At 41.4% G+C, this 18,460-nt stretch overlaps 1 protein-coding gene across 1 annotated transcript; it reads left to right on the top strand.

Moving 5' to 3' along the window:
• Positions 1-12,561: 12,561 nt before the first annotated feature.
• lrrc4.2 (leucine rich repeat containing 4.2) lies at positions 12,562-17,638 on the top strand. The gene is made up of 2 exons (XM_046395403.1): positions 12,562-13,647; positions 13,806-17,638. Exon 2 carries the CDS (start codon positions 13,927-13,929, stop codon positions 15,922-15,924), a length of 1,998 nt encoding a protein of 665 aa, XP_046251359.1. The 5' UTR covers positions 12,562-13,647; positions 13,806-13,926; the 3' UTR covers positions 15,925-17,638.
• Positions 17,639-18,460: the final 822 nt, after the last annotated feature.

Below are 18,460 nucleotides of genomic sequence, written 5' to 3'. Positions count from 1 at the left end.
CTGAAATCCATTTGATTTCTACCATGTGAATCTGGTATAGCAGCAAACACACAGCAAGAAAAGAGTTTACCACATCAAAGTACTTTTGTTTAATATCTTGATCTTACTTCATTCGACTTTAATGCAGTCTCAGTGATCAATAAAAGTCAAATGGATAGGTATTCAGAAATGTTAAAAGCAGTCGTTTAATACGAAATAAGCCACACACTCTGCTCTTGCAATTCATAAACCAGTTTGGCAAAGCATTCATCCACATTAACAAAAGAATAAACATCCAGACTTTATCAGGGTCACTTCCTCTCTGCCACATTTCCATGAAAGTTCACATGTCTGTACTCCCTTGCAGAAGGGATGTCGTAGGCATCAGCCTAAGAATTGGTAAGTGATACAAACATGTGCTAATATCAGACGATCAGAGCACCTGCACAGTGAAAAACATAGTTTACAAAGCCACAAAGTCTCAAGAGAGGTGGAGGTCAGGGATCAGTGATGGGTCACACACACAACTTTCACACAGGAGTGGAGTGTGTGCCCCATTTAAAAGGGAAGACATGTCTTTTCATGAACCAAACCACACAGTTTTAGGGTCTAAACTTAGTCAAAGTGTTATTTCTTGGAAAGCACACGTTAACGCTTTGCATCAGCCACAGATACCAAAGGGTTCCCTGTGCGTCTCATGCACAAGGACATGACAAAGTGTTGGTATGTGACAAGTTGGAATGAAAATGTGTTGAGGCTGTAGGCAGCCAAACTAAAGACTGCTGAAAAGTTGGGAAATCCTATATCAGAATGTAGACAATGAGATTCTGGTTGCTTCAGTTGACCAATCAGTGACCTACTGTGTTTTAACTCTCACCTTTTTAGAATCGGATCAACGTGCTAGGTACCTCAACAAAGGGATAACCCAATAACAGGATAAAAAACTGGATCACCCACAACTTTGGACCATGGAAAGGCAAACATAAAGTTCTAATGTGTAACAAACTGAATTGAATTTACCTGGATTGATTGATATTGAGGCTAAACTGCTGTCCCTGTGACAAGTGGATGACCCCTCTTTATCTGCTGAACAAATACCTACAAAAGCAATGACTTCATGATTCACCAGCAGTCTCAGCTTTGTTTACTGACACAGCTCAGACATTGACATTGTCACTGAGAGCGTGTTAGCATGGCGACATTAGCATTTAACTCAAAGCACTGCTGTAGTACTAAGTACAGGCTCTTATAGAGTGGGGTAGTGATGTGATGTGTCTGCCGCAGCAGTAGTATAATCAAAGGAAGATGCTACACTGACCACAGAAGCTATGCTCTGCCATGAGGGCATTGTGCTACTCATCTGCTTGTCTATTTTTGTTTTTCTTTATTTATATCTAACAGGTAAACCTACAAAAAACTCATTGTAGTTAAAACTACCGAGTTAATTACTTCAGCGTCAGTTGATATAGCCTACACTTCCAAACCCTGTATATTGTATATATCTATTGCATTATAACTTGATAAAGGATCACAGGAGCGAAGCAAATTTGTTGGGAGTGGGAGGTCGTTTTCAATGTATCCTTTTTTTAAATCTTCTCAGAAAACACAGCAATCATACAATCACACAACAATAGAGTCTGTGTAACAGGCAAAAAAAAATCCTGCTGCACTCTCATTTGGTACTTTAAAAGTGAGCATTACAGATTGATTACAAATAAATAAAAACAAGGTAATGGAATCAAAACCTCATCAGCACCAGCACAAACTTTACTTAACACTAATTTGTCTGATCAGAAGGCAAGCTACAATAAAATATTGGCAAATCTGTGTACCCAAAAATTGATTGAAGGTTAATGTTTATGACATCAGATTATTAACAAATGATCACTAGTCATGCTTGATATAATTTGTTCTTCCTCCACTGTTTCCTTGTTCGATCCGCATTTTTCTCACCTTGTCAAAAGTTTTATGCATCGTTGTGAACAAGGAGTCATCTCTGTCTGCCTAACGTTTCTTGCCAAAGGCTTGGACTCCCACAACTCTCTTCTGGATCTGGTAAAAATACATATTGGTACAGAATCTGCTGCACAGAAAATCCACCTCCTCCTCCTGGAGGAGCTCTTACAACCGCATCATTTTATGGCTTTGTAAAATCAGTAAATGTTTCTGAGAAGTTACATGATACAAACTAGTAAAACACAGTTAACATGACTATATCTTTAGTTAAGATGTTAAACGTGGTCCTGTAATATTCTTTACAGACAATTTCATAAGGTGCCTACAGTCTGTAGTTCCAGACAGAAACCTGTAATGAATACAACCTCCTCAGGGAGACTGAAACCAATAACTAGTTAAAAATGGATCACTAGAAACTTTGAGTCTAGATCTCCATGGACTATACTAAATTAACAGGCTTTGTGGGGTTATTGAAAGGGCTTGAACAGAATGTGTGCAGCACTATAAAGTATGCGTGCAGAGGGAATGATAATAGCTCTCACACACACCATCCATTAATATTACACTTAATAGCTCATTTCATATACTGTGATTTTTAAATGGTGTTAATGTTTCATTGTCTGTAATTGCTGTAACTGTCTTTACCATTATTTATCTTGCCACAAAATACTGTAATGAATAATAACAGAGGGCACTTTTGTAATCCATCACAGCATGTTTCACAATAACACACAACGCCACTGGCTCAGGAACTGCCCTTTTCTCAGAAGAGGGAGAACAGTTCACTTTATCGACTAGAGCTGCACTGAATGAACTGTAACAGCCTAGTTATTAAAATCAATAGCAATAACTACAATTCCTCAATTTCATATTGGCTCTTAACTCAATCAATGGATATCAAATTACCCTGCCTCTGTAGTGCGTAATCCCCATCACAAAGAGCAGGGTTAGACCCTGAATATAGATCAATGAAGAACATGCAGAGTACCTCTCATAATGATGGAGCTTAAGGTGAAATTACACAACAAATGTAGCTGTACTCTGCAGAAACATGTGGTACAAATCTACAGAATACAGTCACACAATCAATAGTCATTCCTTTGCAAAGCGGTTCATTTACACGGGTCTGACAAGTACAATACGGTTAGAGAGACATATTTAGTGTGTGGGTGGTAAGTCATTTTCTTGGTACAAAGGTAAAAATCTTGTGTATAGATTTGCTTTTATTTTATATTTTGAGGTGAGATTATTGTTGGTTCATTGGTTATTTTTCACCTGCACATTTTTTTCTTCAATGTTCTAGCCACTGCTATGACAGGTGGGTTACGATTCATTGAGTTGAACATCAAGAAATTGAACAGAACCTGCTCTGAGTGGAAAAGACTTAAAAAATTATTTTGAATCTTCTGTGAATGGGAAGCCAAAGAAAATACTTCTCAGAAGCTATACAAGAAGCTACCTTATTGGTTCTTCTGTCCATACAGACACATTTTTAAAATCTCTAAAAATAAAAATTTCCAAAACCTTTGCAAACATCAAGACAAAGACATAATGTTGTCATAAATCCAGGCAGACACAGAGAGAGAGACAGAAAAAGACCGAAAGAGAGAGAAAGAGAGAGAAAGAGAGAGAGAGCTCCATCATGATGACTCAACATCTTCAGGAAGTATGCAGTACAAAGATGTATGAAAGCTGACTGCTGCTCTATGCATAACGTGCCGCTTTATTGCTGTAGTTCCAATAGTCTGTACAATTCAAGGGTGAAGAGGAGTAATTAGTTTCTGTATTGTTAAGACCTCTTGTTTCAAAAGAAACAATCCCTTTCCTAGGAAACTTGGCCCTGGGAGCTTAACACAAACAAGCCGACATACAATGAGAGTCAGTGAGAATGGGCATGATTTGAATGAGTTAGGATGAAGAAAATTAGTTTCATTTTAAGATTACAGTTTGCTGTAAATCATTAATCCATCTCCTGGAATGAAAACTCAGCTGTGTATGTGTGTCTCTCTCTTCTTATGTGTGTGTGCGTGTGTGAGTGTGTGTGCTTGCGTTTGTGTACACATGCACCTTTAGATGCCCTTAGCGTCAGGGTGCTTGTAGATAAATGGCCAATTGGTATTGACTTCAATTTAGAAAATGCTGCCCTACACTTTTCTCCTTACGAATCTGTGGGGCACCTGGGGGGAAATCCAGAACTGTTCTGCTAGAGGAAATCTATTATTGAGGGTCACAAGCTCCAGTTTAGGGGATTTACTGTATGCTCACACACACCTGCTACACAGCTGCATACACACACAGCAGAGAAGCCCTTCTTCTACACTTTTGATGATTTGTGTTGAGAACACACTGCTCACGCTGTCACTGTTGAAATACAGCAGTGACAGAGCGACTTAGTGTGACGACAGGTGACTGAAGGCTAGCCACAGGCAAATATGTCACAGCTAGTTTAGGCTTCACATCACTTCTTTATATGTGGTTTAGTTTGGCTTGTATGATTCAACTAAAGATGTCTGTTGTTTACAAGCGCAGACATACTTGGCAGTGACCCAGAGTTAAATGGATGGAAAGCAATAGGTAGATATTTTGCCTTGACAGAGTCCATAAGCCAAACCTGTACTTAGACCTTGCGATCCAAGAGACAGGATGGAGCCTTTTGTGAGGCTAGCTACTCTGCAGAGATAGCACGAAATGGCTGTTCATACAGAGAATTTTATTACAATCATATTCATAAGAAGATCACCACTTCCTCCTCAATCTGATGTCAGCAGGGAATAGTGTCTCCCACTGCCCAAATTTGAATCTCTTCAAAACAGAAAACAGACTCACAAACACATACACACACACACACACACACACACACACAGGCACGCACACACAGCATCACTTCACGAGACATCAAACATTGACAAAGTCCCTTTTTAGTGCTGCCTGTTGGCACAGTAACTTCAGGCTAACGAAGTCACACGCTGGCAGAATATTAATAACACAGAGCCAATCACAGAGCTGCATGGGGGAAAGTTATTTGCATATGAGAGGTGAAGGAGTCCATCTAACACACTGCCTTCATACAACTCCAACAAAGTGGGATGTGTATGTGTGTGCACGATTGAGTGTGCGTTTGTCACAGAATGGACTGGCAAAAAATGTGCTCTGTGACTCATTTGTAAAAGTGTTTTTCTTCTTCTTCTTTTTTGCCCATTGAAATATAAAAGGAGAGGACCAACTTGTCTTTCTTTAAATCACAGAAAATATTTAGAGTATGTATATAAGATTTAGCCCTATGTATATAGAGTACATAGGGCTAAATCTTTTATGGCAAGTAAATTCATTTCCCTGGTTCTGCATGGTGAACATCAGAGTTGTGTTTAGTGCCGTGACCCAGTGTACAAGGCTTTACTGCTTGAGTACTTATTTAAATTTAAACCAGCGTCGCTCATCAGAAGTTAAAAATCGTATTGAGTAACTCCTTCCCCTTCCTTTCCTGTGGGCTCTGTATAAGTCATAACGCTGCAGGTAATGATCATCCCCCACCACCACCACCACCACCACACACACACACACACACACAAGAATGAGAGCTCTGTCCAGAAATGCACTCTTTGCACATGGGAAGTAAGGATTGGTGCATTTTATTTCATCCTCTCAAAATCAATCACAGCACTAATGGGATACACAAATATAATTAACTGGGATTGGGCATTCAGACGTGAAAACAAAAATAGATAAATACCACAACCTGTTGAAGGCTAATTTCCTGAGGGCCTTTATTTATTTATTTTCCACAGAAGCTTGCGGCTCTGATTAATAGTGTTTACTGTCATAATCACTGTTATCAGCCTTTTGCACGTCCCTAACATTACCTAATACCTTTTAAACAAAGGGATCATACAATAGTAATATAGCCTGTATTGTTGGTGGTATTTATTGAAGCAATTGTGTATTGATAAGGAATTTTTAGCACAACAAAAGAATTACTAATGGACAGCATTTGTTCTGTGACAAGCATACAATGACTGGGATTCTGATTATTTCAGATTTCGCCTGTCTGGTCATCTCATTCATCTATGTGTTTCTCCTAATGTGTAGCTTCCCCCTGAGTGAGCAACATGGGATTAGGATCTGAAACCCATTCACAGGCTGTCTGTGTCCCAGCTACTGAATACCTGCAGTGTTCTCAGTTGTGGGAAATCAATACAATCCATTGGGTTACATTGTTTCTAGTAAGAGCTGTTTGTCAGACAAGATGTGACTTCTGGATGATGGATTTGTAAAACCAAATGGTCAGCTGTTGTGTAAAAGAAAGATTAGCCAAACAACATGGAAATACAACATGGGCTTCAATTGACAGATGCAACCATCTACATTGCCAAAACTCCATTATGTCGGACTTTCTGCATAAGATCTGTATCAGATGTCCATGTATGACATATTTATTTCATTTTTCGAAATTTACACACCTGCATTAGAAGAATAAATTAGTTAGTTCAAACTGTAAAAGCTATCTATGGCTTCTACCATGACCATATGTCACGCTTTTTAATATTTAAATATTAAATATGAATATTTTTAATGTGAAATCATGAATGAAATGGGCATGTAGATGTATTAAAAATATTTATGCAAATGTAAAACCGGGGTCAGTCTAAGTAAAATAAATAAATAAATAAATCTAATAGACAATACTCACAATAGTGTATAATAGTCCCAGACAGTGGGAGAAATGGTCGTATGCAAAATTTACATTAAACTGGCAAATGGCAGTCAGTAAAACAAATGAGTTAGCCCTAACAAAAATGATTTGACCCTCCAGTGAAATACACAAGACCTGTAATAAAATTGGCTTTATTTATCATCTAATCATCACAACCTTAAGGAGAGAGGCATGCATCAGGATATTTAACCGATCAGACTGTGGAAAGCTCCTGGTGCTGAAATTAAAATAAATTTACAGATGAAAAAGCCAGGGAAAATAGATGGAACCTGGAACCTGTTATTTCCATAGTTTGAAAAGAGACATAATGCATTTTTATTTAATTCTAGATTCACAGGAGAATTTACAGGAGCCCTAAGGAATCAGAGACCATGTCAGATACTTTCACATCTGCAGGGGCTTCATGTCTATATTGAGATAAGCAACAGTTTTGATCTCACATTAAACAGTGCTAAGAAAACTGGCCTGTTGCAGAACCTAATCACAGACTGCTTGTCAGGTCCTCACATGGGTTCTCAATAGCATGTGTTTGGCCCAAAAACATGAGGGTCATCCAGAAGCTCCTGTCACCAGCCTTCACATTCACTGAACTTGCCCTTATATTGACACAGTTTAAATGAATAAAACACCTGTGTACGGCCTGTAGTGTCCTCTCCTTCTTTTGGACAAGGTCTAAAATATAAATAAATATGTGATCCTGCTTCCTGCAGCATGGTTCCTCTTTGAATGGCGTCAGATCACTGCGTGAGTTCGGCCCACAGTGAGGGAATCGGTATATCCTGGTGTGAGTCAACTCTCCTCAGACTGTGGGTCGATATGGTGCTGACTGAGCCAGGACAGCTAATAAATCACCTCCTGCCATCCTAAAATGGCGGGGTTGTGAATGGGGAGGGAAGGGAGCCGTGAGCGAGGGTTAATGAATACAGGCCACATTGATTTGCTTCCACTGGTCTCTCTCTCTCTCTCACCATCCACCCCTCTATTTTCAGGCCAAATGCTGCTCCAGCATTTTGCTGACCTGCCACACCAGGCACAGGCTCAGTGGCGAAGGTTCCACTGGGGCCAGGAGACATCAAGCAGCAGTTGAGTTGAGTTAACGGCTAATGCTAGCAGCTAATTAGATCCGTCAGTTTTAACTACAGGTGAGGCTGTACTGGTGAAACAGTCACTACAGTAACTAAGCAACAGATGTTGTCCTGAAGCTGAGTAGCTCCAAGAGCGCTAGTAGCATTAGCAGAAGTGGGTGGATGTACCATGACTGTGGTGGTGCTAGCAACTGGCAGTGGAATTATTAGTCACAGCCTGTGGGAGTGTTGACCCTTATGGCTCAGTAGAATACCTGTATGGCCCGTGACCACAAGGTCAGATAGCAACACTTCTCTCCAGTTTTTAATCATCACTCACTTCAGGTTGTACAGCTGCTACAGGTCATCATGTTGTTTCAGAAGTCAGCAGTTAGAGCCAACAGTGTCAGAAAAGGTAACCTAGTAGAATGGGTAAGTTGGTATTAGCTATGAAGCCAGTGACACTGCAGATAACTGGTAGAAGTCCCAGAGCAACACATACACACACACACACACACACACACACACACACACACACACACACACTTATCAGCATGTAGATTCGACTTCATGCAACATTCAATTTCCCCTCTAACTCTTACATGGCTTTGTAGGGCAGGATGTCACAGTATTGACCTGACTCACTCTTTCCTGCACCACACTGCTTTTAGCCTACAGATGTTTAGTACTGGCCCACTCCATCCCAGTATGGAACTGACCCACATCTTCCAATGATTGTAACCACACTCTCAACCCTGTGGCAATACAAAGCTTCGCCTGTCTTGTACATCTTGTCATCTTGGCCTTTTTGGGGCCCCATGGTAATACATGATGTGACTAAAAGATCCCCCCTCTTTTAGGGAAGTGGATCCTGCCTGCTGGATATGTTGACAGAGTAAAAGAGTGAGTTTGAAGTTTGACAACTGCTGCAGTGGGGCATAAGGTTTGGCCAACGCTCATCGTCCCATATCAGGAGCTCGATCCCCTGAATTGACATATTCAGACTATATAAAAACAGGTCCACAAGGAGCAGAGGCTTCAGATATGCCCAGCTGTGAGTGAACAGGTCAGAGCATGGTTCCATATTTGATCCGAGTCTATTCAACCATGTAGTGTAGATAATAGATGTAAGTGGCTCAGATGGTTGAAATATGTTGGTATTATTCCCTGTGCAATATGTTGCTCTGCTTGGAAAAAAATACGATTTTGTAAGTATAGCAAAGAAATGGTCATGCTTGTCAAACAAGGTCATGTTCATATCTGTTCAGCTCAGAGTTGCTTTCAATTTATTTCTTGCCTTTGATGTTGTGTTTTACAAAACCAGCATCGACATTAACTAGCAAACAGCAACACATGCTGCATGATTTTAGATGATGGTCCTTAAAATTATGCCTTTAATTTGCCATGTATCCCATTTTTTTTATTCATGAGAATCCTTTAGCTCATTTACATAAAAAAATAACTAACTAATTAAAAAAAAATAACTGAAGAAGCTTGCAGATGTATGAAAAAAGACAGCTGACACTATATGTTTATCCAGCAATAGAGAGTTTCCATTACCACAATAATGATGCTGTGATAATTTCATATTCTAGGTGAAAAAAAATGCTAAAATTAATGCTATGGTGTACTAATTTGATCATCAATGACAAAAAAGGTCTCTGTCATGTTTTGACCAGAAAAATCATCTCTGACCACAGATTTGCTTGGTGTGGCTACTATTACCATTTACCACCAAATACAGAACTTAGTTGAATGGATACACCACCCAAACTAAAAACATGACATTCTAAAAAAAACAAAAACATTTTTATGTATTACTCTAATGTTATGAAGTTAACATACTGCAACTCAAGAGGCTATATCATTCTACAGAGATACTCCATAAAACTCCTTGTGATTTACTACTCACTATAGCCTATATTAATTTTTAGATGGCAATAAATCAACACACCAAACCTCATATCACATATTTGAAGGGAGATCTAGACTACAGAGGCTGTGACTGGCATTTCCTACCCTACAGGACTATGTACACAGGAAATAGATGGAGAAAGAAAGACAGATAGGTGGAGAGAGAGAGAGAGAGAGAAAGGGAGAGAGAGAGAGAGAGAGAGACAGCAAGAGGAAACAGTCAGTGTGGTCACTGACCTTTCCATGTGCATGCCCCCATAATAGCTTTAACACAGCAGCCACAACCATGCCCATCAATTATTTGACCAACCCTGCCTGCACCACCTCAACTAATAAACCCCCCTTACCTGAGCTGCACTTGGCACAATTTTAAATTATTTTTTAGTCTATTTAGCACGTTATCGCTCAAGTACACAGATGTTAGTGAGTTTTTTTATCTTTCATCCTTGTGTTGCACACACAATGTTATTTCACCAGAATACAATAAAGAACAATCTGAATTCTTTAATTCACAGCCATGACTCTTCATTTCACAAACAATATTTGTCTTATGTGCAAAGAATATTTCATTTATTCTAAATGGTGGTTTTGACATCATTTATCATCAGTCCTGGGCATTCCTTTCACTCTTAATTATTTTGTGTTGATAAAAATATCAAATCACAAAATTAATCTAAAATAATCGTGCCTATCAAGAGTTTCTTTATCTTCTTCTGTTGTGGCTTTAAATTATCTAAAACCCATCTGTTAGCATGAATATAAATGCAAAGCCATGCTAGCACAAGACATAATATACAAAATGTGTGCAGTCTAAAATAAATGCATGCACACAGTTTTCATTGGAATATGCATTACTTTAAACTTTACAGTAAAAAAGCACATTATGTCTACAATGCGTTCTCAGTCAATCTGGTCTTCTGAAGGCTGTCTCATGTTCAAGGACACTATGTCCACGTTGCTTCAGTTTCCTGACAAGTGAGAGGTAATTGTTTTGGACTGGTGACATAATAGCAACAGGATTAAAATAAATGTGGTGTAAGTAAAATACATAGAGAAAAGCAGAATTTTAAAATAATTAAAAAATATATTACAATTATAATTTTGTAGCATAATGTTTTATTCTTCTTCTTCTTACTATTATTATTATTATATTACTATTCATATTTAACACAAACAAGGGATCACATACCGTAACATAAATGCATTAGCGTTCATGCTTTACTTCCTTGCATCCATTTAAATTGCAAATTAAACTTCAGTGTCTCTTTGCCCTTCTTATGGTCTAATGTGGACACGTAGCATGAATTTTTCAATAACATTTTCACGTGGTGGAATGCAAAATTCAAGTCATATCTTGTCTATTTCATGAACTGGAATTAAAACTGGAATTGACAGTGGCACATTTTTTTTCTTTCTATACACCACAACCCCAATAGCAAATATATATGTGACAGGAGAGAGAGAGCGGAGGAGAGGGAGAGAATGCGGTCATTAACCAAAGGCTGAGAGGGAGACTCCTTCTCCTGCATTCAAATGATGCTTAATCCAACACGATCAACACTCCTCTCGTCCCACCTACTCCTCACCCCTACTCCTCATCCTTCTTTTTCTCTACCTTTCTGTGCTCCTTCACTGAGAAGGCTACTATGTGATCTGGCCTCTAATCTATCTCCTTCATCCTTCTTCTCTATCCCTGTTTATTTAATTTCTCACATCCTTCTATAGGCTCCCTTCCCCTATTTCACCAAGGACGTGGATATATCTCCTCCTACCCGGCCCCATCACTCTCCCCCACTCTCTCGGTAAGTCTCTTTTGCGATCTCTCTGTCTTTCTCTCTCATCTCTCTAAGAGATAACTGTGTACAAGCTCTTTCATCTTTCCCCTCTCTGAAGAGAAGACTGCCCAGCAGACACAGAGAAGCAGAGTCAGCATTTCAGTCCTCTATGATGTCACGGACCCCCCGACCCAACCCCCACCTCTAAAACATTCACACACACACACACACACAATAAATCCTCTACAACTTAAGAAAAGGAAAGGAGATACAACAATCTACTCTTATGATCCCTTAAGAAAATAATGCATGAGGGAAACACTCACCAAACTGCGCCTTACAAGAGGTGAGTAACAGCAGTGAGCCACATCTCCACTGAAAAGACTGGCTCACTGCTGCGCTCACGATACAGAGAGAGACAGAGAATGCAAAACCACTCTGCAGTTGGAGTGGAAAGTCTGACCTCTTGTCTCTATATGATACATTGGAATGGAAGGCTTTCAATTTTAACGATAGATTGGTGGGGAAGTGGTGGGAGAGGGAGCGCAGAGAAGGGATATCGGCACAGGTAAAGTGAGTGAGAGTGAAGACAGAAGGCGAGGGACAGGACACATGAGAAACAGAGACAGAAACAGAGCGAGAGAAAAAGAAGGAGAAGACACAGTGAGGGGAGGGAGAAGGAAGGATATGGGAGGAAGGGAGGTTGAATGTGTTAATACACAGGAACACTGCATCAAACCAATGCACTGCTCTGAGGCTGGCTGAGCAGCTGAGAGGAGTGCGTCAGCAGTACATTCACGTTCCCACTGAAGGACAAAGGGAGGGGGCAGAGCAAGCATCTTAGCTGCCTGCAACACCGACACGGAGGGGGGGAAATAGAGAAAAGAGAGAGATTGAAGAATAAACAAGAAGAGGCGATGTGGATTAGAATGCTGCTCCTGCTGCTCCTGTGACGGTGGGCTGCCTGTTTGAGTGCTCGCGTGCCTCCTCCTCTCCCTCTCTCTCTCTCTCACACACACACTCTCCCCTTAGCGCACTCTATCTTTCTCTTGCTCTTGATCTGTAAGTGGCTCTCTCTCTCCTTCTCTCACAACCTCACTCTTTCTGTCTCTCTCTCTGTCCCCTCTCTCTCTCTCTCTCTCTCTCTCTCTCTCTCTGTTCTACTCTGTCTACTGCAGTAGTCCACCAGCCAGCCGCAAGTCTGACAGCCACACACATGGCTTACTGCCACAACTTACTACCTCAGCCCTGGAGAAAAGCTAACAAATAGGCAAGCCGAAGAACACTGCAGGAGACAGACCAGGGGATAAATCGTGAGTGAAGAGAAGAATCCTCAGCACCTTTCTCTGTTTTTGGATACGGATACAGAGCCCACTTCCACACACAGCGTCATGCTCTCTCTTTTCTCTCATTGCAGAAGAGGACAAGTGTGCTCTCTCTCTCTCTTCTGACAGCCTTTTGCGAAGCTCCAACAGTGGAGCGCATCCCCTTCTCCACCCCCCATCCAGCGCCACCATCTCTCCCACCACCCCCCACACCCCCCTCCCCCAGGAGGAATAGACGGATTACTGCTAACTGTGCACACGGCAGCCTGCAGCTGCTCTGACCAGGGCCAGCCCAACATTGGGAGGAAGCAAGAGGAACACAGTGGAGGAGAGGAGAGGGGGGATGACTGTGCCGGGAGTTCTTTAGCCTTTTTCTGTCTCACAGTCTCTGTCACAACGGGGCTAATCAGTGACCGACTAGCCCTTGGCAAAGTCACAGTGAGGGAGGTCTTGCCACCAAACGGGCGACCAGTGGACAAGCCAACTCATGTATCAGGAGCTGACAGAACTGGGGATTTTTATTTATTTCAGTTGGTCACTTCTTCTCTCCTCCTCTGTCGTGGTTAACTGTGTTATGGATGATTGTGATTTATCCACAGCGGAGCTGCATTTTGGAATCTGCAGCCCGGCAGGGGGGCAGTTAGTGGGGGCAGAAGGGATGCAGGCACCTGCCAAGCCTTCATGGCCTTACTTCTGCTTGTGAGTGCTTTTCATGTTGTTTTCAGTCTTTAATACCAGGAGCCATTTTGTACCCTTGGCTAATAGAGGGCCACCTCACTTTTTTTTGGAAAGAGAAAACAAGAAAAAAAATTCAATTCAATTTCACATCTCTCCATGGAAGGGAATTATAAATGAACGTGATGCATGACTGTTGCTTTTAACATTTGGAAAAAGGCAAGGAGGACTACTTCCAAACTAATGAGGTACGTCACTGATACCGTTATCCAGCCTTTTTCTTACATTGCTGCACTGTTTTTTTCTCTGCTACTTCTCTAGTGTTGTAATTTCTCTCACTCTGTCTCCCTCTCTGTCCCTTTTTCCTTTTTCCCTCTCTCTCTGTCACACATCAATTTCGATATAGCATTTCACTGCGCTGTCGATGGAACTTGGGAGCCTTGAGTTGCTCCAGCCAGGCTAGGATGGTCTGTCCTCTGGTGTGTGCCATCTCCCCCCACCATGCAGAATAATGAGCCCTCCACACCATGAGTCCTCTGGGCCAGGTTAGTGTGCAGCCTACCTGGAACGCAGCCCTGCTTGCCGTGCTCTCCCTTATGGTGCCTGCTCTCAGTATGTGCCAGTCCACAGGCCCTGCGTTGGGCTCGGCTAACCCACAGAACTGTCCAGGTGTGTGCTACTGCACTAACCAGCTCGGCAAGGTGGTATGTACCCGCCGAGGCCTGATTAGGGTTCCTCCGAATATCCCAGCCAACACCAGGTACCTGAACCTGATGGAAAACAGCATAGAGATGATACAGGCAGATACCTTCAGGCACCTGCATCACCTGGAGGTACTGCAGTTGGGCAGAAATGCTATCAGACAGATCGAAGTGGGGGCCTTCAATGGCCTGACCAGTCTCAATACTCTGGAGCTGTTCGACAACAGACTGACGGTCATACCCAGTGGAGCTTTTGAGTACCTGTCAAAGTTGAGAGAATTGTGGCTCAGAAACAATCCCATTGAGAGCATCCCCTCCTATGCCTTCAACCGTGTCCCGTCCCTCATGAGACTTGACCTGGGAGAATTGAGAAAGTTGGAGTACATCTCTGATGGGGCATTTGAAGGCCTTCAAAACCTCAAGTACCTCAACTTGGGGATGTGCAACCTGCGGGAGTTTCCCCATCTTTCACCACTGATGGGATTGGAGGAGCTAGAAATATCAGAAAATGTTTTCCCAGAACTGAAGCCTGGGGCCTTTCGAGGGCTTAAGAATTTACGTAAACTGTGGATTATGAACTCCGCTATTACTACCATTGAAAGGAATGCATTTGATGACATCACAGCCTTGGTGGAGCTGAATTTAGCCCATAATAACTTGTCATCCCTCCCTCATAACCTCTTCACCCCTCTACAGTACCTTGTGGAACTACATCTGCATCACAACCCTTGGCGATGTGACTGTGATGTGGTGTGGCTCTCCTGGTGGCTCAGAGAATACATTCCCACAAATTCCACCTGCTGTGGACGCTGCCACACCCCTGCCCACATGAGAGGACGATACCTGGTGGAAGTTGATCAGACCACCTTTCAGTGTTCGGCACCGTTCATACTCGATGCTCCTAGAGATTTGAACATCTCTGCAGCAAGGGTGGCAGAACTGAAATGTCGCACAGCTGCCATGAGCTCAGTCCGATGGCTTCTTCCCAATGGAACTGTACTGACCCATGGCTCGGCTCATCCACGGATATCTGTCCTTAATGATGGAACACTCAACTTCTCCAATGTTCTCCCGTCAGACACAGGGGTCTACACCTGCATGGTGAGCAATATGGCAGGAAATTCCAATGCCTCAGCCTACCTGAATGTTAGCAATGCCGAACTCAACACGTCTAATCTGTCCTATTTCACCACTGTAACAGTGGAAGTTTTGGAGCCCACAGCAGAGGAGACCCCGAAACCCAAGCCTACTGTACCTGCCTCGCCCTCTGTCTTTCAGCCTGTCTTCATCTCCACACCTACTGTGTTGTTCCAAAACACTCAGACTCCAAGGCAAGTGTCAGTCCCCACTGCCAGAGTCCCTAGTGGGCCAGCTGCCAGCCTGGATGAGGTGATGAAAACCACCAAAATCATCATTGGCTGTTTTGTTGCTGTTACCTTGTTGGCAGCTGCCATGTTAATAGCATTCTATAAGTTGCGCAAGCGGCATCAACAGAGGAGCACGGTGGCAGCAGCCAGGACCACAGAAATCATACACATGGAGGAGGTTACTCCTGTTCCACCACCCACCTCCGGATCAAGTGGCTCTGATGACACAGGGTTGGTGCTGCCTACATTAGTGGAACACAACAGCAACACCTTTAAGCCTGGGTATGTGTCCTCCTCCTCCTCATCCCGCCAAGGGGGCTATGGAGCCCACTGGACCCAGAACAACTCTCTTCATCGTTCAGTTAGACAGCATCACAGCCACATCAGCACCATTGCTGATCCCTACGTCATTAAGACTACTCACGGCAAGGAGAAGGTTCAAGAGACCCAAATCTGAGTAATGCTCCCTGTGGATCTATCTCTGACTATGCCCCAACCTCTCCTGTCCTTCCATCTGCTCACCAGTCCATGCAATAGAATGCACAAAGAACAAAACGGTAACTTTCTTTTGTACAGAAGTGCAAAACAGAGACTTTTTTTTTTTGTTTCTTGTACATGCCTATACATAAATATATAAATATGAAAAAATACAAATATATATAAATGAAACTACCATCAGGCAGTGGTGAGACATGCAGATTATATTAGAAAAGAAAGTAATTTGAAACTATTTTCTATAACTGGTGACTTCTATTTAAAAAAAAAAAAAAAAAAGATAAAGATCCTGAATTGCTTTTGTGATTGATAATAGAAGGTGGTTCTGTCTACTGTAGGAAAAGAGGCATTTAGTTTGTTTTTGATCATATTTAGGATGCAGTAAAAGAAAAAAAAAAACTCTTTATACAGGCACCAGTTTCTAAACACAGCCCCAAATGTAAGCTCCAATTTATACTGTGCCAAATATTATATGCAATAAAATGGTATTTCCAGACTTAGGAACTCAAAAAGACACACAAGCAAAATCTAGATAGATAGAAACATTTGTCCAAGGATAGCAGAGTAATGGCACAGATAAAATGTGCTGTTCAGTAGCTATCAGCCAAATGCTTTTGGACTGCAGTGAATTTCTGCAGCTAAGGTTTAACCCCCTGTTCGCTGGAGCTAAGCTGCGTTTATTTGACAGTGCCAATGCTTCTTAGTTGTAGGGCATCTAAACATGTTTATTTTGTGTGCACATGATTCCCCACTGGTTTAACTGGCAAAGATGTAGTGCAGGCTAATAACAGTTGTTGCAAATACTTTGTTCTGTTATTGGTTGCATTTTGTATCATTTCTTTTCTTTTAGGTTTTACATGCTTCTTAATGGCTTGTGTAGTGTTTAGGGCTAATTTAATAATGCATTACAGCAGTTGCCTGACTTGTCTCTGCAAGGGCTCATTCCGATGCTAATTTTTCAAAAGGAACAGACATGTGGTGCAGTGATACAGGGCTTTGCTGACCGTTATGCTTTTGGTGAAAAAAAAAAACCAGAGGATTGAAGTGAAACAAAATGAATGTCTGATACCGGGGCTTTTCCATGGACTACATTGAAACATGACTTTGTTTTGTTCTTTTTCTTTAAACAGTTTATTTTGAGCAACACTATTTTTATGGAGAGACAAAGGAGGCTATGAAAAATAAAAACCTTTGGTTTGTATTTCTCTAATCAGAAACATTTTCATTTGATGTTTTTCTTCTCTCTGAATATATTTCCATTTGTGCGTAACTTGTTTAGTCGTAAAGGCTGGAGGCAGTATTGTAAATCGTATCCTACCCCAAACGCCCCATCTTACGGTCCTATGCATTTACTTAGTGTCTGCATGAATGGGTCTTTAAGTAACTGGTGTACAATGCTGCATTATACCCCACAGTGGGGCTCTATGCAGGTCAGATAGGCTGTTGGTCTTTGATGCCTCAGCTTAGTTTTTAACATTGATTTCTCAGTGACTGTGAAGGGGAAAAATACATGTATCCCACAGTTCTACAGTTTGTGGGTTTCTTTTCCTTACATGCTCATCTGCAGGTTATAGTTCCTTTATGAGTCTGACATTCATCAAGTGAAAAAACGCTACATTGTGTACATTAATAAGAAAAACAGTTCTGACTGATTTATCGTCATGATATGAGGTACAACATGGGCCTATTTCAACAAAGCAAGTACTCTGAGAATGCAATTTAAATATATCAGCTAACAACAGGAAAGCTGACTTGTTTTTATTATCTATTTATTGCAGATGCTGTATGTGTTAATGCATTTCTGAGTAATCTGATTATCTTGATGTCATGCAGTTAAAAGGTCTGCTATTATAAATAAGTGTGTTTAGTCTCCATGGTGACTGAAATACCTTACCTATAACCTTACAGTATATTGTTGCCCGTCATACAAACACTTACCAGTCATCCTTATACTAATTTCTACCCTGTAGGTTACTGGTCATTTGAAAGGTTTATGTTGCAGTACAAAAGCACTCCTGCACAGGCTATTTGGGGATAAAGAGGAAATTACAGTATGACTCCTGTGATGATTACGGAGCATGATGAGTTTTCAGGAATCCCACGCCTTCATTTAAAACCTCCAGGCTGGACCTCCTGTGCCTTGAAGAGAGTGTTAATAATGTGCTATGAGGCACTTACTGGCATCATGTTACTATATAAATATAAATATGCTTATTTTCTGCATTCACGGTAAGATGAGTGTATTACAGTAGACAATCTCCTGGTGCAGTAAAACAAAACAGGGACAGCCATTATGTAACAGTCTGGAATTCAGGTTGAGTGGGAGTCAGTTTTCTCAGGAGTTTGTTTTAATTTTTTAAATATAGGTATTGTTAAAATAGGATGCACAGCACGTATAAACAAATTAAGGCATACAACATATTGCAGGCATAAAGGAAATACCTGGCTGGATTAAGAGGTGCTAGTGTTTACTGCCAGTACACCTGGTAGTGTGTGAG

Source organism: Scatophagus argus, chromosome 7 (genome assembly GCF_020382885.2).
Source record: "Scatophagus argus isolate fScaArg1 chromosome 7, fScaArg1.pri, whole genome shotgun sequence".
NCBI lineage: Eukaryota > Metazoa > Chordata > Actinopteri > Scatophagidae > Scatophagus > Scatophagus argus.
This window is presented reverse-complemented; position numbering and strand designations above follow the sequence as displayed.